Source organism: Cydia amplana, chromosome 1 (assembly GCF_948474715.1).
Source record: "Cydia amplana chromosome 1, ilCydAmpl1.1, whole genome shotgun sequence".
NCBI lineage: Eukaryota > Metazoa > Arthropoda > Insecta > Lepidoptera > Tortricidae > Cydia > Cydia amplana.
In genome coordinates this window covers 8,695,576-8,715,630 of record NC_086069.1, presented here as the reverse complement: position 1 = coordinate 8,715,630, position 20,055 = coordinate 8,695,576, and the positions used below count along the sequence as shown (strand labels likewise).

Genomic DNA, 20,055 nt, shown 5'->3' with positions numbered 1-20,055 from the left:
AACCGTATTTTGCCTAGTTTATCGTGTGCCGTGCATCTCTTGAATATTTACATAATTCACAATGATCCACATACCATTCAAAGCTTCGATACATTTTGCATTTCAATTTGGGTGCTTCTGCGGATACGAGTAACTAACGGTATACGTAAGGGTTTGGTACACGTATATGATAACAGTTATTTGAAAATGTATATAGTATATTCTATTCACAAACACTACGTACAGACTACACTCAGGGCGGCACCTACAGTCCCAGCATATAATAAAGCAAGCGCAGCGCTACTGCTTGAAGCTGCATATGCGTTAGCGCAGGTTCACGTGATGCCGAGCGGCGGCCATGGACCAGATTCCTCATTAATTGCTCTTGTTATCACCTGATTATTACTATGTTGATTACATTCATTGTTTTTATCTTCAACTTCATCGCCTTTTTAGTAACTTTATTGGTAAGTACAAGCTTTTCTCGAGACGATTACCAAAAATCAATTCTAAATGGGAATTTCATGGAGATCGCAGAGAGAAGTTTTACTCAAGATATTTTATTTAAATAGGACTTACCTACCTATCATTCTCTTTATGGCTATATAGATACCTATCTGGACTGGCCATACATCTTGAGAGTCTTTTACTCTTAATACTCTACGAGTATACAAAACATACTTATAAGGTGACAGACCTAGCTCTGAGGAGTCTAAGGTATCAAGAGTTTTATTGTACAGGTTGTAATGTACTGTACTTAACTAGGTACTTAGTTGTATCAACGGAAATGGCAACGGCCATCAATTAAAGAAGGAATGGAAAGGTTGTATATAGTTGGTTTTAAACGACGAATAAGACGTTTCGTCCACTAGATTATGCAGATAGCAATGCGAGCTACAGTGACCCAATTGTGAGATTAATCGAGCGCCGGCATTTTCTAATTGGGTTCGGATAGGTAATCGATTGCATGTTAAATAGATTAATCAGGGCATGGGTACAGGTGCTACTTGTATTTATACATATATACAATATACATATATATTAGAACATAACTGCTTAATAAACTATTTATTTATATGACACGATTCTCTTTCAACGATTTAATGTTTAACACGTACGAGTATATAATTGTTTATTAAATTATCAATAATAATATTTATTTATAAATTATATTACTTAGCCCCACTTGCACCATCCCACTAACCCGTTGTTAAGCGGTTAAACCGTTAACCCAGTGTCAAATTGTATTGGTGACCATGGTAACTTAAGGTTTAACTGGTTAACCCCGGAACGGTGTTAACCAGTTAAACCTTGTGGAACGGTGCAGGTGGGCCTTATCATGCGATGGCATTTTACGCAATGATTAAGTGAACTATTAAAACTAGTGCCCTTTTAGATTAATACCAGCGATTCGTTTTCACATCAAACACATTCAAAACATCACACTAGTATGAACCGTCCTCTTCCGAAAAAAATCGTGCTAAATTGAATTAGGTGAGTCAGGAGTGGCCAGGAGTTAGGAAACGCCACTGCATGCACCTGGTAAAATGCTTCAGGTAGATTTCGTATGTAGGTAAGAGTGGTGGTACCTAATGGGTGGGACTGGGAAAAGATGGATGGCTTCTGTAAATGTTGGATAAAGTTGGAGAGATGACTTACACACATACTGAATTCGGCTATTATCATTATCACGCTCATGCAGACAGCCTATAGGTACCTGTGCATCGAACCGGACGTGACATATAACGGCTACTAACAAATACTTAACTGCCTAAGTATATAAATAGCGGACTGTATTGACAGGTTACGTATTGAGCAATTATTTTGGTTATTCAAATCATCCTTGCGAAGAGCAGATTTGTAGAATTCCCAGTAGGTGGAAGTGGTCCCGGAAGCTGGGCAGAAGGTTAACGCAGGCTATATAATAGTAGCGATGCAGGCGCGGGCGCACTCAGTACGACGCGCGTTGTGACCGTGACTTTTGTTTTCAAAACGTAAGTGTTAACGGTTTTGTTTTGAATTGATTCGTGTTTAAAACCGTGATTTATGTTTGTTTTGGTTTACAGTGTTCTATATGACAGTGTTATCAAAAGCCATAGTTGAAAGGATTTTCCATTTGTCTCATCAGCGCGATTCTATATACAAGTTTTAAATCCGAATTCTTAAGTGTGTAGGTTTATTGGAGGCATTGGGGCGACATAATACTATATAGATAAGTTGCAAAACCGTGTCGATGTGTATAATCTAAGGTCTTCCAATTACGAACTTCTTATCTTATGTGAAATATATGTATACGTATTTAAATCCATTCTTGGCATTAATTTATCGACTTGATTCGTTGTAATTTAAATAAGAAATGATGTACCTATGTATTTTGTGATGATATGATGGTGACGGTAAATTGATTTAACTAGTTCTAAAAAGGGAACTCTAGTGAAAAAATAAGACGATTTAAGAGACTGATAGTGACGCTCGAAAAAATAAAAAAAGAGTCATTATCAACATTCCCTTAAAAATAATAGATTTTACGTAAATCTAATCTATTTTTTTTCTTAATTATTTTACGCGTAAGATATTGATTGATACAATACTTAAAATTAATAATTTACGTAACTACGTAAATTCAGAAATTTTCTGCTTCAAGTGGTATATCTATTGAACTAATAAGTAATAACCATTGTTCTTGTAATTTTAGACAATGCGCTTCTTAATTCTCCTCGCCATCGTGGCCGCAGCGCACGCGCACCCTGCGCTGATCTTCACCCAGGCGCTTCAGCCAATCGGAGTCGAGTACGCCGAGAACGCTGGTCCACTTGTTCGGCCGCATCCCGCCGTCGAACAAAACGCCGCCCGGGACGCTCAGCTGCCGCGTGAACTTCTCAAGTCTCGAGACTTCTATGACAATCCAGCGATTGCTGAAGCTCTGGCGAGAGAGTCGTGGTTCACCAACAAGGAGATGCAGGTCGTTGAGAGGGAGGCCGAAAAGATCCCCAGGGAGAGGATCTATAAAATTGTGAAGAGCGCTGGCTTCTTAGATCAGTAAAAGTTATTATAATGTTTTGATAATTTGTACATCGCTCGGAATGTTTGCAATATTAATTACGAGTACTTCCTTCACAAGGCTTGAACTATTGAACCTAACTTTAACTCAAATGTCGACTAATGAGTTATTGAAGGTTTTATGCCATCATGTTAAAAGTCTTTATTACGTAGGTATTTAATTACATATTTGTAATGTTTGCTTTTTAGAGTCAAGAGTCAATAGGTTAGTTGTGCTTTGTTTTGTGTGAATGTCCTTTGTTATTTGTAAATATCGTAGCCGTCAATATTGAGTACTTAACCTAATAATGTTTACTATAATATTTTTTTATGTTAATATAATTTGAAGATAGAGTCAATATTGTACAAAGTATACTTTTAAAATTAAATGTTATAATGTATTTTTACACTTCTACCAGTAGTTAAGTAAGTAGTACCTACAGAAACTTGTTTACATGCATGCATATAATTTAAATGTTTATGTAACTAATTATAATTTAGGAGTGTGAAGGTAAACATGCCCTTCTGTTATTTGTTTGTTAGTTACATCGTTGTATATATTTAAATATTTAATGCGATTTTTATTTAAGTGTATGTATTGATTGATTATTAGGTACTACATAAGTTTAATTCACTCGCGTATTATGCAGGTATTGTGTAGAAGGATTGAATTATATTTTTGTATGGCTTTTACATCGAAAACAAGTTACTGTTTTTCGTATGTCACAAGAGTAGGTACCTACTATTTAGTCTGGTTGTTGTTAGGTTGTATTGTAGGTATGAATTGTGGCTAGTCTACTAACCCTAGCCTAGTCTAGCCTACTAGCCTAGTCTACCTGTTGCCATAAAAAATACAATTCTTGTAAATAAACTAAAGCTGTGATCTCGAGCAATAAGTACGTTAACGTAAGTTATTGTTCTTAAATAAAAATAAAACGAATTATTTGATAAATCAACTGCTTTTAATTATATTGTAAAAATCACTTTAAATTAAATGAAAAATGTTATCCTAAACGTATTAAACGGCATGATTGATGATGGATGGTAGTTAACTATTCATGATGATCAAATTATAATTGTGGCTGGAAGGGGATCCTTTATAAATTACGAAGTCGATTTTTGTGATAAGATATAGGGGGTATCCGCAATGAAACGGACGCGTTTTGAAACGGACATTATCGATATCTCTAAAAAATCTTAAGGACTATATTCATGTTTTTTGGTTGTTGGCAACACTGATGGCCATAGACAAACCCACAGCGATGACAGTTCTCGGCGGCCATTATTTAGTTCACCGCTGTCCACTTTGTTGAATGCAACGTCTTTCGTCAATAATTTCGGGTTTTTGCAAAGTCCTTAACAATTCGATTAAAACTGAAGCTGCATCTGTGATGGTTGTTCGTGTTGTGATATATTATCAAGAAAATAAAGAACGGTGAGTTATTATCTTATCAATACTTAATTGTTTTGAATTTGGTTAAAATGTTTGTAGGTTACATTTGGAATGAATCGGACATGTGCCGACGAGTTGAAACGGACGTCCGGTTCAATCCACCAGTCCCTGTCCGATTCATTACTCCTGCGAATTGTAGTTACTGTGTTGTCTTAAAATTGATTTTATTTATTTTTATCACCAATAGATGCCGCCAAAGAAGAGAATCCGGCCAGAAAAGGCAGCCGTAGAGTCTGCTGTAGAAGAAGTACTGAAAAAAGGACAGACAATTCGCTCAGTTGCATCAGCATATAAAATATCGAAATCATATTTGGCGGATATTATCAAAAAAGCTAAAGCATCTTCAACTACCTTCACTCATGATCCTAATATTGGAAACAGAAGAATATTTACCCAAGAACAAGAGGAGCAACTAACAGATTATTTGAAAAGATCCTCAAAGATGTGCTATGGACTAACTACAACTCAGGTGAAAGAGTTTGCATACCAATTTGCAGCTGCACATAATATAGCAAGTGTAAAATGGATTGAGCGACAGAAGGCTACAAAGGATTGGTTTCGTGGATTCATGGCAAGAAATCCATCATTATCAGTGCGCAAACCAGAAAATACTTCTTTGTCCAGGGCTACGTCTTTTAACCCAGAGAATGTTGGTATGTTTTACGAAAATCTTGCTAACATACTCAATAGGAAGAAAATTGAACCTCATATGATATGGAACCTCGATGAAACTGGATGTTCCACAGTGACCAACCCGCCAAAAGTTGTTGCAACCCGAGGCAGTAAACAAGTTGGACAGGTAACATCGGCAGAGAGAGGACAGTTAGTCACAATGCTCGGATTCATTAATGCTTCCGGTGGAACCATTCCTCCTGTATTTGTGTTTCCTAGAGTCCATTTCAAGGAATTCATGTTACAAGGTGGTCCAAAAGGATCATTGGGTTTAGCCAACCAAAGTGGTTGGATAACTGAAGAGAGCTTCTACAAGGCCATGTTACACTTTATCAAATATGTGAAGCCATCTGAGGAAAACCCTTGTTTGTTATTGTGTGACAACCATTCTAGCCACATAACAATTGACATTGTCCAGTTGGCTAGAGATAATCATATATCAATTTTGACATTTCCACCACACTGCAGCCATCGTCTCCAGCCGCTGGATGTTTCTGTTTATGGACCTTTTAAAGCTCGGTATAGGGAGGCCATGAATGCATGGATGTTATCCAATCCCGGAAAGACAGTAACAATCTATGATGTGGCTCAATTTGCTAACACCGCATATATTGCTGCATTCTCCATGGAAAATAATATTGCGGGGTTTCATAAAACTGGGATACACCCTTTTAACAGAAATACCTTCACTGAGGATGATTTTTTGACATCCTTTGTAACTGACAGACCTATGCCTGAACTCCATAATGCTGAAGTATCAACTAATAATGCTTCTGGAACTCCTGCTGAAATTCCATCTACTGTTGATACTCCCTCTACGAATGCTGCCAACGCATCTAGCTCCACTACAGGCTTAGAATCGCATCTATCAACCACGCCTTTACTTCCTGAATGTGTCCGACCATATCCAAAGGCATTACCTAGAAAAAACACTCAAAATCGACCCAGAAAGATGAAGAGCACGATTATAACTGACACGCCTGAGAAAGATGCATTAATTGAAAAACAAACAGCTAAAAAGAAAGTAGTAAATAAAAAGGTTGTTAAGTTGAAAACATCTAAAAACATTAAGAAGCTTGTAAAATCATCTTCAGAGTCGTCGGATTCAGATTTTGCACTTCAAAAATCAGATGACTCTAATAGTTCTATTGAAAATCTAACATCTACATCTGCAAGTGCACCTAAAGCTAAGGGTAAACGCCAGGGCCGGCCCCGAGCCACTAAAAATAAAAACAATAATGATTTTTGCGTTGTTTGTAAAGGGACTTATTCAACAAGCAATGTTGACTGGTTAATATGTGGAATTTGTAAAAAATGGGCACATGAGACATGTGGTTTGCAGGGTATCCATAATTTTTTCTGTAATAATTGCAATTAATGCTCAAATATGCAACGGCAAGACTTGATTATTTTAAAATACTTATAAGTAAAAATTATAGTAGGTATATAAGAAAAATATGTGATTTAAATGAGCCTTTCAGATTTAAATAATGATTATTTTTGGTACCTAATTATTAGGTAGGTATATTGTTGAATGTAAAATAAGACTAAGATTTGAAGACGATCCAATTATTAAACATAGTGTTGTTTTGTTTTGTAATTTTTAGTTCAATAGTCAGTTTGAGTCATTTATTGAAACCAAAACTAAGAAGTTTAATTATTTTGTTGCTTTTTTGTAATTGTTGATTATATGATCTCAGTTTAAGTTTTACTAAGTGTTTGACTTATTAAAATAAGTATATTATAAAGTGAAAAAATGTTACCTAATTATTAATAATATTTTTGCTAAGTTGAAACCAAAACTAAGGTTATACTTTTAAAGTTAATATTTTATGTTGTTTTTTTTTAATTATATGATCTCAGTTTGAGTTCCGCCAAAGTGTTACATAAGTAATATACTGTAACAAAAAATCACACCTACTTTTAATACTGCCAAATTGAAAATAACAATTAAAAGTTTAAAGTTAAATTACTTTGTTGATTTTTGTTAAATCATTCATATTATATTCGCCGTTAACGATGTATTAAAGTGTTCGACTTCATTAAATAAAAAATATTGTGTATAAACAACGCATTTCATAGACATTTAGTGTTCATATGCCTCATAGTATGGCATTGGTTCCTAGTCCTTTTCAGAACACCCACTGTCCTATTCAATGCTACCTGTGTAATGAAACGGACAAAAGCGGAGTAAAAAATAAACGCATAATTCTTACATTAAATTGTTTTTTTTTATGGGATATGGTGTATAAATAATAACACTATTAATTTCTAATTCACTTAGGATAGTTAACAAGTTCCTAAGTTTTTAACTATAGTATGTAATCTTACCTCAAAGTTAAATGTCCGTTTCATAGCGGATCTCCCCTATGTACTTCAAAGATTTACAAAAAAACCCAAATCCAACTTTATTCAAACCTAAGTCAAATCTGAAGAAACATACTAATTTCGTTTTATCATGGAAAAGATTAGTCTTAAGTAGTAAGGAATATACATGTGGTGTTAAATAAGGAACTATGTTGTTACGATCAAAGGAAAATGGCGTATTTCTAATTTTGTATAAAGTGCCCCAGAACAGCAGCCGGAATATTTAAATGAAAATACATTATCATCATTTATGAAATTCTGTTGATGTGTTTTTTCTTATGTTAAAAATCAGCTTTGTGGTACTTAAACACAATAAACACAAAAAAAAATTATAGGACAATTTTACAGAAATCGACCAGTTTATCTAATAATTTAATTTCACTTAGTTTTTGAGTTTCCCTTACTGCCTTATTTTGATTATCTAATAATAATCTTGTACGTCGTTCACGTAATTTTCATGCCACACATCATATAACTACTCGTAGTTTCTGTTTCTAGTTAGAAGTTAGTAGAACTATTCTTTCAGGTATGAGCGAAAGAATTCATACTTTATTGATCCCGTCGCAACCCTCGCCATAGGTAGGCCTCTTGAAGGATCTGCCCCTCTTGCATGTAACCCAACATTCGTGTACTGGTTTTTGAACAAAATCTGAAAATCAACAAGAGAAAATCTCATCGATAAACTGCTATAACACGCATGAGGATGTACATAAAGTATAAAAAGGTATTTCACAAAAAAAATCTCATAACATAACTGACCATCGACGGACGTTGCTTTGCAACAGTTTAACGAATTAATATCAATTAACAGTGTATGACTTTTTAAAGTTCACATCTCAATTAAATAATTATAACAACCAGGCAAATGGCACATGGCATTATTATAAATGAGGTTTAACTACAGCTAGAAACAATAGATAGGTACTGTTCAGTCAAGAATTAAATTATGAGTGCACACATCTTACTCAAAAATATATCCCATAGCATGTATGTCAGCAAATTAAGAAGTAAGTATGGGTATTCGTATTTTTGAGTAGGTACCTAATTTGTATGTATCCATACTTTTACACTTGACTGTACGTATTTGTCGTGTAAATATAATATAATAATATTATCTAACAAATAACACTCAGTTTAAATCATGATCCACTGGATTCGACTTTGAAGAAGTTATGTTGAGCGTAAATATGCAGAGCTGCGTTTTGAATATTTATTTGGGGAACGATGTTTGCTTTTATTCCGCTAGCACAACCTTGTATTACGCTAACTTTGTGGCAACAAACGATTTCACAATCGCATATTTAAATAGAGTGCCTGGTGCAAGATTTTTACAATTGGTATTAATACTTTTAATTTTAAGTAAATAAGTAGGTATTAAGTACTGTTTTGTGGTAAAAAATATGAAAGGTAAACAATTGCACACACAGAACACAGATGTTGATGGCAGTATTTGCAGTCGACAAGCGAATAACGCGAGTATTTTACGCCAGTACGAATTCACGTTATACAGTGATAGAGACCCACCGCACGTGTGAGGGAATGTGGCACTTTCTGTGCCTATGCACTTATGCAGTAAACACTTGCATTGCATTGTACACGTACCACGTTAAAGATATAAAATGTTTTGAGAGCCTATACTTGATTGGGATTTTTAGATTAAATAAAACACATTGAGAAGAATGGAACAAAACCATTTTCTCAAACTTAAGTAAGTACTGAATAAAGATAGGTACTTATAAAAAGGATTTTCACAAGAACGTACCTACACCCTGCAAGTATCAAAACAGATATTTTGTCTTATTCCGAAATTTATTGCCTACTTGTTGTTATACTATTACAAAGAAATAAAAGTTATTTAATTTAAATCATACTGCTGAAGAAACATCCCTAGAGTATTAAGGCGTTGGCGCCATTGTGGGCGTTAGACTGCCCAGTATAGAATGAACTCAAACTTCGTATGAGTGAATCTTACGGACAACGTCTTTCATAGAGGTTAGAAATATTTTATGGCGGGCTTGGGGTCTTTCTAGAATAGCTACTAGCATACCGAGAGGATATTATGATATTACAAGACTACGACGTCATTCCTGTAAGTGTATATATTGTAAAGTGTAGGAGTTGAAAACCGAGATAGCTTCTCATTAGATGTTATTTATAAACTTACTAGCGACCCGCCCCGGCTTTGCACGGGTTAACAAATTATACATAAACCTTCCTCTTGAATCACTCTATCTATTTAAAAAATATGCGGCGGGGGGGCTCTCAACTTTATCTTGATGTCTATATCATTTTAGTTACTAGGCCAAGTTTGGTATCGTTTTCGTATAAATCGGAATGCCGAATTCATCAATCAAAACTTAAAATATGAAAAAAATACTTTTTTTTTAATTCCTCTTCACGCTTAAACTGCTTAACCAATTTAGTTGAAATTTGGTATAGAGATGGTTTGAGTCCCAGGGAAGAACATAGGATATTTTTAATCTCAAAAATAAGCCCTTAAGGGCTACTTGCGCCATCTCATTAACCCGGGGTTACGCGGTTAAATCGTTAACCCAGTGTCAAATTGTACTGGTAACCATGTTAACTCCAGGTTTAACCGATTATCGCCGGGTTAGTGGAATGGTGCAAGTGGCGCTAAGGGTGTGAAATGGGAGGTGGAAATTTGTATGGGGATTCAATAACCGCTGAACCGATTTAGACCGCATAAAATCCGTTGCGTACTTTTAAAGATCTAAAGTCTGTATGTATGACAGACAGACAGACAGATAGCGAGAAGTGAATTTGTTTTATACTATGTAGTTATTATGATTGCCGGTACCTATAATAATTACATGTGTTGTCTCGGTAGTCGTCATATTTAGGCCCGTATACATACTACTTTATACCGTCAAATGATGGTATTTTGTTAACATGACAGTTTTTGTTTAAACACTGAAGATGGTGGATATGAACCGTGACTAACATGGTACGGTCACGGACTTTAATTGTTAAGCCTTAGGGTTCAAACTAATTTAGTTGTTCAAAACCTACGTTACGTATGTTTCGGATAGGAGGTACGACAGTAGGCCACCATAGGTACTCGAAAAATTTCTACCCGAACCGCCGTGACTCGGGTGACCTAGTAGTTATGGTGTCTGTCGCGAATGCAGAAGACACACCATCCCTGAGTACTGGAGGTCTGAGGTCACTTTTTCTTTCGTATACTTATGCCATCGAAATATTTCAGTTAGCCTACGTTATCGTACCTATTTACAGTATTTATGTCCAATCTTTACATAATACACATTACTGTATTTGAATAAAGGAACCCTAAGTGGCTTATCAATCAAAGTACAGTCAGCAGCAGAAGTTGCTAAGCGGGCGAGGTGTTCAAAATTACCTTGACACGCTCTTATTCTCTTAACAATAAAGTCGCGTCAAGATCATTTTGAACACCTCACCCGCTTAGCAACTATTGCTGCTGACTGTACACGAATGTATATTAAATCACATGGTAGTTGTACCTTTCCGGCTGTCGCAGTTGAACTCGTGCATGTCGCATGTGTCGATGAAGGTGCGCAGCTCGCCGCACGAGTCGATGCCGCACATCGGCACTTGGTCGTGGCGACAGATGTCCGCTATCTTACATTCCTCCTCCAACTGAACAAACCATATTGTTCCTTTTAAACATTCCCATGTACTCACCGTAAGCAATTAGGTGTTATTCATTGCCAGTGCTGGATTAAGATACTTTGAGGCTCTGAGCATTTCTAGACAATGGTGCACCACTCTCTTCGGGATTATCCTTCAGTTTCGATCTATTCCTGAGATTTTGGTGCCCCCTAGACAAGACGTTGTGCCCTAATAAAGCCTTTATCTACTTAAATTTGCACTGTTCATTATAATGATAAAACTGAAACTAAGGCAACAAAGCAAAGGATAAGACTGCGAACACTTAACTAAGTACGTATATATTAGCTTAACTTAGATAAGTCATCATTACAGTGGAAGTGGATCGACGTAGGTGAAAATTATAAACATTAAGCCAAGTTTAATGAGGCAACTCTGTAACATAAGTAGGTAAGGTAGTTAATTAGTTAATCTCTCTTGGGATAAAGCTGTACTTGGGACAAAGTTTATCTTTTAAGTTACCAGTTAGAACCCATATCTGTTAACAGCTTATTTCTTCGATTAAAAATTACTCTCGTATCTATTACCAAATTTAAAGTATAGGTTAACGTTTATCTTTACCTTGGCTTTTTCAATGTGAGCGTTGCAATGGTGAATTATCAGTGTACCACATAGCAATTGAAACAAAGTTAGCATTTCTGCTCATGTGCTCTTCATGTTTATTTTTCGTTTTACAAATGTTTGCTTTTCCGCTGCAGCCTCAGTCGGATCATGGCGATGAAATGTTATCGATCGTAATAAAATATACTGCTTCAAAACTTAAGCATGTACCTACTTACAAACTGGAGTTGCAACGATTTATCAGAAGTATGTTATTTGACGCCGTATAACTATAATGATCCAACTCCATCGTCATACCTTCTTTGGTATTCGAAGTTTCTTTCGAATATTTGTACTATGTACCTATTTAAAAAAGCGGCCAAGTGCGAGTCGGACTCGCCCATGAAGGGTTCCGTATTTAGGCGATTTATGACGTATTAAAAAAAAAACTACTTGCTAGATCTCGTTCAAACCAATTTTCGGTGGAAGTTTACATGGTAATGTACATCATATATTTTTTTTAGTTTTATCATTCTCTTATTTTAGAAGTTAGGGGGGGGGGGACACACATTTTACCACTTTGGAAGTGTCTCTCGCGCAAACTATTCAGTTTAGAAAAAAATGATATTAGAAACCTCAATATCATTTTTGAAGACCTATCCACAGATACCCCACACGTATGGGTTTGATGAAAAAAAAATTTTTGAGTTTCAGTTCGAAGTATGGGGAACCCCAAAAATTTATTGTTTTTTTTCTATTTTTGTGTGAAAATCTTAATGCGGTTCACAGAATACATCTACTTACCAAGTTTCAACAGTATAGTTCTTATAGTTTCGGAGAAAAGTGGCTGTGACATACGGACGGACAGACAGACGGACAGACAGACGGACAGACAGACGGACAGACAGACGGACAGACAGACAGACATGACGAATCTATAAGGGTTCCGTTTTTTGCCATTTGGCTACGGAACCCTAAAAACAGTAAGTTTCATTTCACCTATACGATGGTACAATGCAAAGCGGCCAGTTGAATAAAAACAGTAGCTCAATTAGTTCTAAGTAGAAATCTAGAGAGGAACGGTTATAAAAAAACTACGTTAAAATATTCGCAATACTTCATCTGACATAAAGTAGCCATCAGATCAGATACATACTTAATTACGATCGGTCAAAGTCCTCCAAAATATCTGATCATGCACTTTAATGTTTTCAGAATAGAGGATTTGTTCAAATATTTACCTACCTAAGAATATTATTTAATGTCCCAAACTTAATATTTAACTATTTAATTCTATTATTTTAAGGTCAGTTTAATTCTGAATGGCTATCAATAAGTATATATAATCATCATCTTCTTAGCAAAGTCCAGTGTGACGTTGTAAAATGACGAAGTTAATCCATCACCTGGATTAGATTTTTAAGGGACCACTAATTAACACATATTCAGGTTCACAGTGGTATAGAAAATTAGCTTTTGGTTATACAAAATAAAAGCGAATAATATTAAATTCTAGCATTTTTATTGTCTATATTGCAGTTGGCGTTAAACTCAGGCTTCTTGAAGGAGCGTCCGCGCTTGCACGTCACCCAGCACTCGTGGATCGGCCGGCTTTTGTAATCTGTAACACGGCCGTTGATTTTGAAATTTGTCAAAGTTTAGTAGTAGTTAGTCTACTAGAATTACCAATTATTGTGAGCAAGCGAGGCACCAAATACTACGATTCTTGGTACATTTCTCTCGCACCGGTCAGCGCGAGCGATCGTAATTATCATATTAATATGAAAACAGAGTTTAGAGTTTTTTTGAGTTTTGTTTATTTTTTCATCCTTGCCTATATTTGTTAGGGCTTTGCCTCACGTGTACTAATTTACCTCTTTATAATTTCTGCAAACTTTTGGTGCAAGTATAATAAATAACAGTTTCATAGTTACGACGAAAAAGGCATTTAATACGAGGGGTGATCCAAAAGTAATGATAATCAGTATGAAAGAGACATAAAATATTTAATAAAATAATTTATTTTTCTACGTAATCTCCTTCCAAGTCTACACACTTAGACCATCGTTTCTCCAAACCACGAATTCCTTTAAAAAAAAAATCTTTTTCTTGACCCTTCAAAAATGCCTCCACAGCGGCCATTACCTCGCCATCATTCAAAAATTTGTTGCCTCTAAGATCTTCCTTCAGCCGTGGAAATCACGAATGGCAGCCATCGCAACGCCGGCCTTGTGGGGCGGTGCGTTATCCTGGTGAAACAGGATCCCAGCTCGAAGTTTACCCCGCCGCTTTTCTTTGATTGCCTCTCTCAATCTGCGTATTTGGTCAGCGTAGTAGGAGCCCGTAATAGTGGTTCCCTTTTCCAGGTATTCGATCATTATGACTCCCTCAGCATTCCAAAACACTGAAGCCATGACCTTACCAGCGGAGCTTGCGACCTTGAATTTCTTCGGTGTAGGGGAAGACGCTCGCTTCCAGGTCATGGATTGCTGTTTGGTCTCAGGATCGAAATGGTGGATCCAAGACTCGTCCATGGTTACAAACCGACGCAAAAATGTTTCGGGATCAGTTTGATATTTGTCAAGATTAGACCTCGAAATCTCACATCGTATTTTCTTTTGTTCAGCCGTTAACATTCTAGGCACCCAACGAGCGGAGACTTTTTTCATGTGTAGTTCATCAGTTAAGATTCTTTGAATGCTGCCATACGAGATGCCCGTGAGCTCAACTAGATGCCTGATAGTCATCCTTCTATCTGTTAAAACGAGATCATGAATTTTTTTGACGTTTTCTCCAGTAATGGCGACAGATGGACGGCCTTCGCGATGTTCATCTTGAGTGGATGTTCTTCCCAAGTTAAACTCCTTTGACCACCGTGCCACTGTGGAATACGGCGGAGCGGAGTCGCCCAGTGTTTCCACTAATTCAGCGTATATATCTTTAGTACACATTTTTTTCAAACAGAAGTATTTAATAACCGCTCTCATCTCAGTTTTCTCCATTTTTGCGTTATTGTTCCGACTGCTCGTGAAAAAACAGCTGCAACTCTCTGACACATACATATTTTTTAATTTTTATTTTTTTAATTTACTAAGGAGTCTTTATGGCCAGTAACGGCATACCTATTTATTTTAATCCGATTCAATAAGTATTCAGTTATCATTACTTTTGGATCACCCCTCGTATTTTACGCTTAGGATCTAGTTAAATTGTATACTACTAAGCTCAGCTTTCTGAGCGGCACCCTATTATAGATAAACTAAAAGAAAGCGATCGTAGATGGTACGGCCTCATAATAAGACGTTGTGATCATTTTTCTGTTAAAGCCGTATTAAATATCCATACATAATATATGGGAAGTGGAAATCCTCCCAAATATCAACCGAAGATGATAAAATAATAACCCATATGGCAACCCAGGATTCCTATCCTGGTTCGTTCCTATCGTATCAAGGAGGTGCGGTGCGACCTCAGACCGGGACTAAGGGAAGCAGTTTCGTACCTCTCTTGCTGTCGCAGTTGAATTCGTGCATGTCGCAGGTGTCGATGAAGGTGCGCAGCTCGCCGCACGAGTCGATGCCGCACATCGGCACCTTGTCGTGGATGCACAGGTCGGCGATCTTGCATTCTTCCTCGTGCTGCATGACCAACAGCCATTAGTCAACAGTCAGCCTAGGCTGTACGTACTATTGTTTCAGCCTTAACATTAAATGCAGACGCAACTTATTTTATCTGCGTAGAGTGCGTATTAGTTTTTACAGTCAAGTCTACCAGGAATAAGTGCGTACTGTGCTATGCTACAGAAAATAATGCAACTATTGGCATTCAAAAACTTAAATAGGTCGTCGGTCAACCTGCGTAACTTTCACTGTAGCTAGATTCGGCTCTTTGTAGTCCAAGTACCTACTACGTAAGTATGATGACCATTTAGTTTAGTTCCTGTTACACTTGTTAACCGACTTCCAAATCTAAAAGGAGGAGGTTATCAATTCGGTTGTTTCTTTTTTATTTTTTTTTTATTTTTTTTTTATTTTTATTTTTTTTTATGTTTGTTACTCCATATCTCCGTCATTACTGGACCGATATTGAAAATTCTTTTTTTGATTGTATGTATATGCATACAGATTGGTCCCGTTTTTGTCAAAACCCAGTTCTGATGATGGGATCCATGAGGAATCGAGGGAACTCCTCAAATCTTAAAGGCATACATATAGTGATTTTTGTGTTTTTATCAACAAATCAAGCATATACATTCAGAAACGTGACATTTGATGAAGTGGAACTGCTGATGATGATCAGAACAGAACTCTTCAACGACGCATAGTTCACGTTTGGCGATTTGTCCTCTTCGTTATGTTTGTTAAGCAAGTTAAGTTTTTAAGTCACATTTTTGTCAAGCTCGAGTTCTGATGATGGGATCCATGAGGAATCGAGGGAACTCCTCAAATCTTAAAGGTGTGCGTATAGAGATTTTTGTATTTTCATCAGAAAATCAAGCATTTTTATTAAAAACTGTCGCATTTGATGAAGTGGAACTGCTGATGATATCAGAACAGAACTCTTCAACGACCCATAGTTCACGTTTGGCGATTTGTCCTCTTCGTTATGTTTGTTAAGCAAGTTTAGTTTTTAAGCCACATTTCTGTCAAGCTCGAGTTCTGATGATGAGATCCATAAGGAATCGAGGGAACTCCTCAAATCTTAAAGGCATACATATAGTGATTGTTGTGTTTTAATCAACAAATCAAGCATATACATTTAAAAAGTAACATTTGAGGAAGTGTAACTGCTGATGATGACCAGAACGAAACTCTTTAACGACGCATAGCTCGCGTTTGGCGATTTTTTCTTTTCGTTATGTTTGTTAAGCAAGTTAGGTTTTTAAGCCATATTTATGTCAAGCTCAAGTTCTGAACATGGGATCCATGAGAAATCGAGGGAACTCCTCAAATCTTAAAGGCACACGTATAGAATTTTCTGTATTTTCATCATAAAATAAAGCATTAACATTAAAAACTGTCGCATTTGATGAACTGGAACTGCTGATGATGATCAGAACAGAACTCTTCAACGACGCATAGTACATGTTTGGTGATTTCGAATTTCGACTTTGACTTGGACTGGGACCCAGACTCGGATCCAGATCCGGACTCGTACCCGGATCCGGTTCGGACCCGGACCCGGACCTGGACTCGGACTCGGACCTGGACTAGACCCGGACTCGGACCCGGACTCGGACCCGGACTCGGACACAGACCCGGACCTTGACCCGGAAAATCACTATGATACCTAAACTAAATAAACCACTATGATTACCTACCATAAAATGTAGGTATAAAGTATGATGAGGCCAAACCCCTCCCGCTCAAACCCCCGTACCAGGGATGTTGCGGATGCAGATTTTTTGACATCCGCGGATGCGGATGCGGATGCGGATTTTTAAAGGCTCACATCCGCGGATGCGGATGCGGATGCGGATGCGGATGCGGATGTCAAGATTAGGTACTTAGAAAACGTCAAATATTACATTTTTAGTATTTTTTTATTAAAAAAAACCAAACGTTTAGTATTTGAGCAAGAATATACGAGGGGTGTTCAAAATATTCTCGGTATGAGAATGAAAACAAACAAGTACGAAAAGTTTGATATTTTTATTTTTCAATATACTCCCCCCCCCTATGTTCATACACTTAAAAGATCGATCAATTATTTTTTTTAATCCCTCGTAAAAATATTTTTTATCTTTCGTGTAAAAATGCTCCTCCACTGCCGCCTTCAATGCTTCATCGTCAGAAAATTTATTTCCACGCAGATCCTTTTTAAGATTGGGGAGCAAAAAGAAGTCGCTGGGGGCTAAGTCCGGACTATACGGTGGGTGAGTAACAGTTTTAAACCCACATTCAACAATAGCTGCCTTGGCAATATGAGCAGTATGGACGGGGGCGTTGTCATGCAGAAGCAGAATACCTTTGGTTAACTTTCCTCGCCTCTTTTCTTTAATTACATCCTTTAATTGACGTAGAATGTTAGCGTAGTACTGTCCTGTGATATTTACACCTTTTTCTTTATAATCGATTAGTAATACTCCTTCACAATCCCAAAATATCGTGGCCATGACCTTGCCAGCTGAAGGGATGACCTTGAACTTCTTGGAATGAGCTGAACCCTTAATGTGCCACTGCATGGACTCTTGTTTACTCTCTGGGTCATAATGATGAACCCAGGTTTCATCTCCAGTAACTATTCTTTGCAGCACCTCATCAGGATTTTCACCGCACAGGTCAATAAAATCGGAACAACAAGCTACACGCATGTCTTTTTGAAGCCGAGTCAGCATTCGCGGAACCCATCTTGCACTTACTTTTGACATATTAAGATGGTCATGTATAATATCATGTACGGTACCAATAGAGAGATTGGTTACTTGTGCTATAGATTTTACCTTCACTCGACCATCTTCCAATATAAGTTTTTCCACTTTATCAATATTTTCTTGTAAAGTAGCTACTACAGGCCGGCCAGGTCTAGGGTCATCTTCAATACTCTCTCTTCCGCGTTTAAACTCGCTTGACCACTTTTGAATGGTAGATAAAGAAGGAGCAGACTCACGGTAAACACAATCCATTTCCTCTTTTATGGTTTTTTGATTTTTACCCTGTTTTGTCAAGAATTTTATCACGCATCGATGTTCTAATTTAGTTAACATTGTCAATTCGCACATGATGTTCATGTTTGTTCAGCAATTGCAGAAAAACAAAACACCATCTCGGTTCGAATTATACTTTTTTTTAATGTCAATGAATAAACCTTAGCGGCCAGTAACGAAAGAAATTTTAGAAGAGGTCGTAAGATATCAATACCGAGAATATTTTGAACGCCCCTCGTAGGTGCGTTATATTTAATAAACAGTAACTTCGCCGACTTTTCTGGATCTAGACGATTTCGTTATAGGTAATGACGAAATTACCTAGCACTTACGCCGCCGCTAAGACGTTCCTGTACCGACTTGTTCAACATCCGCATCCGCATAAGCTCCGCAACGATTTTATGCGGATGCGGATGCGGATGCGGATGTTGAAAATAATGCGGATGTTCCGCGGTTGCGGATGCGGATGCGGATGTTCGCAACATCCCTGCCCCGTACACCGCACCGCATGCGCCGTTAAGTGGGTTAGGTTAGGTTTGAACTGCTATCCTCACAGAACCGAACAAAAGTGGGTTAGGTTAGGTTAGAACTGCGAGCCTTACAGAAACGAAAGGCTTCCTTTTCTACATAGCGCACCATCTACAATAATCTTTCACCGGGCCGCATAGAAGTCGGTTTTTTTTTCTTAAAAATTATAGAAAATGCTTTTCGTACCTTTATAGTTTCACTGTGTGCGACAACAGTGGGAGCGAGATATATTATTATTGCTGAAAGCAGAATAAATTCACTACTATATAATATACTCTTCCTTAATATTTCTACATTAAGTGTACCGTTTTTCTGGTACCTACTTACCCAATAATATGACCATAGCGCAGCTTCATAATATTAATGATCATTAAGTTACAATGCCCATATAACGCGTGCAACTCATAACTGTAGTGTAAAGTTACAAATACAAGATTATTCCATTTCAGTGCCAATAAAAACTTACGATCTGCAAGCAAATCATTTTCTATTGCGTTATACGTCTCTATTTCACTTCGCATTTTTATTGCATTTGAGATCAGAAACGGCGATAGCTGATTGCATGTCTATCGATGAGTCTCTACTCGTAGTGGAGAGATACCCACTTTTCTCGTCATGTTTTATTTCTATTCGTTCGTTTCGTTGAACCGTTCGGTCGGGGAGTGCTATGGCTATGACATGTCATCTATAGAGATGAGAGCAAAAACGTTTTCATTTTATACATAAATACGACTTATTCAAAATTCTCTTGATGCGAGTCTGTCAATTTCCTCGTCAAATAAAAACGGGTCAGTTTGGATGGAAAAACAGTAGAGGGTAGAGTTAGCAGAAGAATTTGCTAAGCGAACTAAGTGTCCCAAATTATCTACACACGCTTTTATTTTCTTAATCATAAAGTTGTGTTCAAATCATTTTGGACACTTCATCCGCCAATACCAATGAAGTACCAATGTACTTCTGCTGCTGATTGTACTTACGGTTGTCACTGTGAGTAAGCATAGCGAAGGCTATTATACTCGCAGCCATTTACTAGAAAAGCGTATCACAGCTCCTAATTTCATCAGGAGCGCTTAATAACGCTAAATCACATTCTATGATAGGTACCAAGACTTACTAGTTTTGGTCCTTGAAAAAAAGTACCTATTGTTTTTAATTAAATATT

General features: G+C 37.1%; 4 protein-coding genes across 4 annotated transcripts in view; 2 read left to right on the top strand and 2 right to left on the bottom strand.

Annotated features, from left to right (window-relative positions):
- LOC134647389 (uncharacterized) overlaps positions 1–20,055 on the top strand; it is a 251,895-nt gene that overhangs the window by 115,363 nt on the left and 116,477 nt on the right. The window lies entirely within an intron of this gene.
- LOC134652984 (uncharacterized) lies at positions 1,876–3,037 on the top strand. Its single transcript, XM_063508255.1, has 2 exons — positions 1,876–1,973; positions 2,675–3,037. The coding sequence occupies exon 2, from the start codon at positions 2,678–2,680 to the stop codon at positions 3,020–3,022; it is 345 nt and encodes a 114-aa protein (XP_063364325.1). The 5' UTR covers positions 1,876–1,973; positions 2,675–2,677; the 3' UTR covers positions 3,023–3,037.
- LOC134652975 (uncharacterized) lies at positions 8,007–11,959 on the bottom strand. The gene is made up of 3 exons (XM_063508242.1): positions 11,741–11,959; positions 11,014–11,149; positions 8,007–8,159 (listed from the first exon to the last, which is right to left on the bottom strand). Exons 1-3 carry the CDS (start codon positions 11,813–11,815, stop codon positions 8,053–8,055), a joined length of 318 nt encoding a protein of 105 aa, XP_063364312.1. The 5' UTR covers positions 11,816–11,959; the 3' UTR covers positions 8,007–8,052.
- On the bottom strand, positions 13,225–19,374 carry LOC134652969 (uncharacterized). Its single transcript, XM_063508228.1, has 4 exons — positions 19,221–19,374; positions 19,080–19,132; positions 15,222–15,357; positions 13,225–13,340 (listed from the first exon to the last, which is right to left on the bottom strand). Exons 1-4 carry the CDS (start codon positions 19,234–19,236, stop codon positions 13,225–13,227), a joined length of 321 nt encoding a protein of 106 aa, XP_063364298.1. The 5' UTR covers positions 19,237–19,374.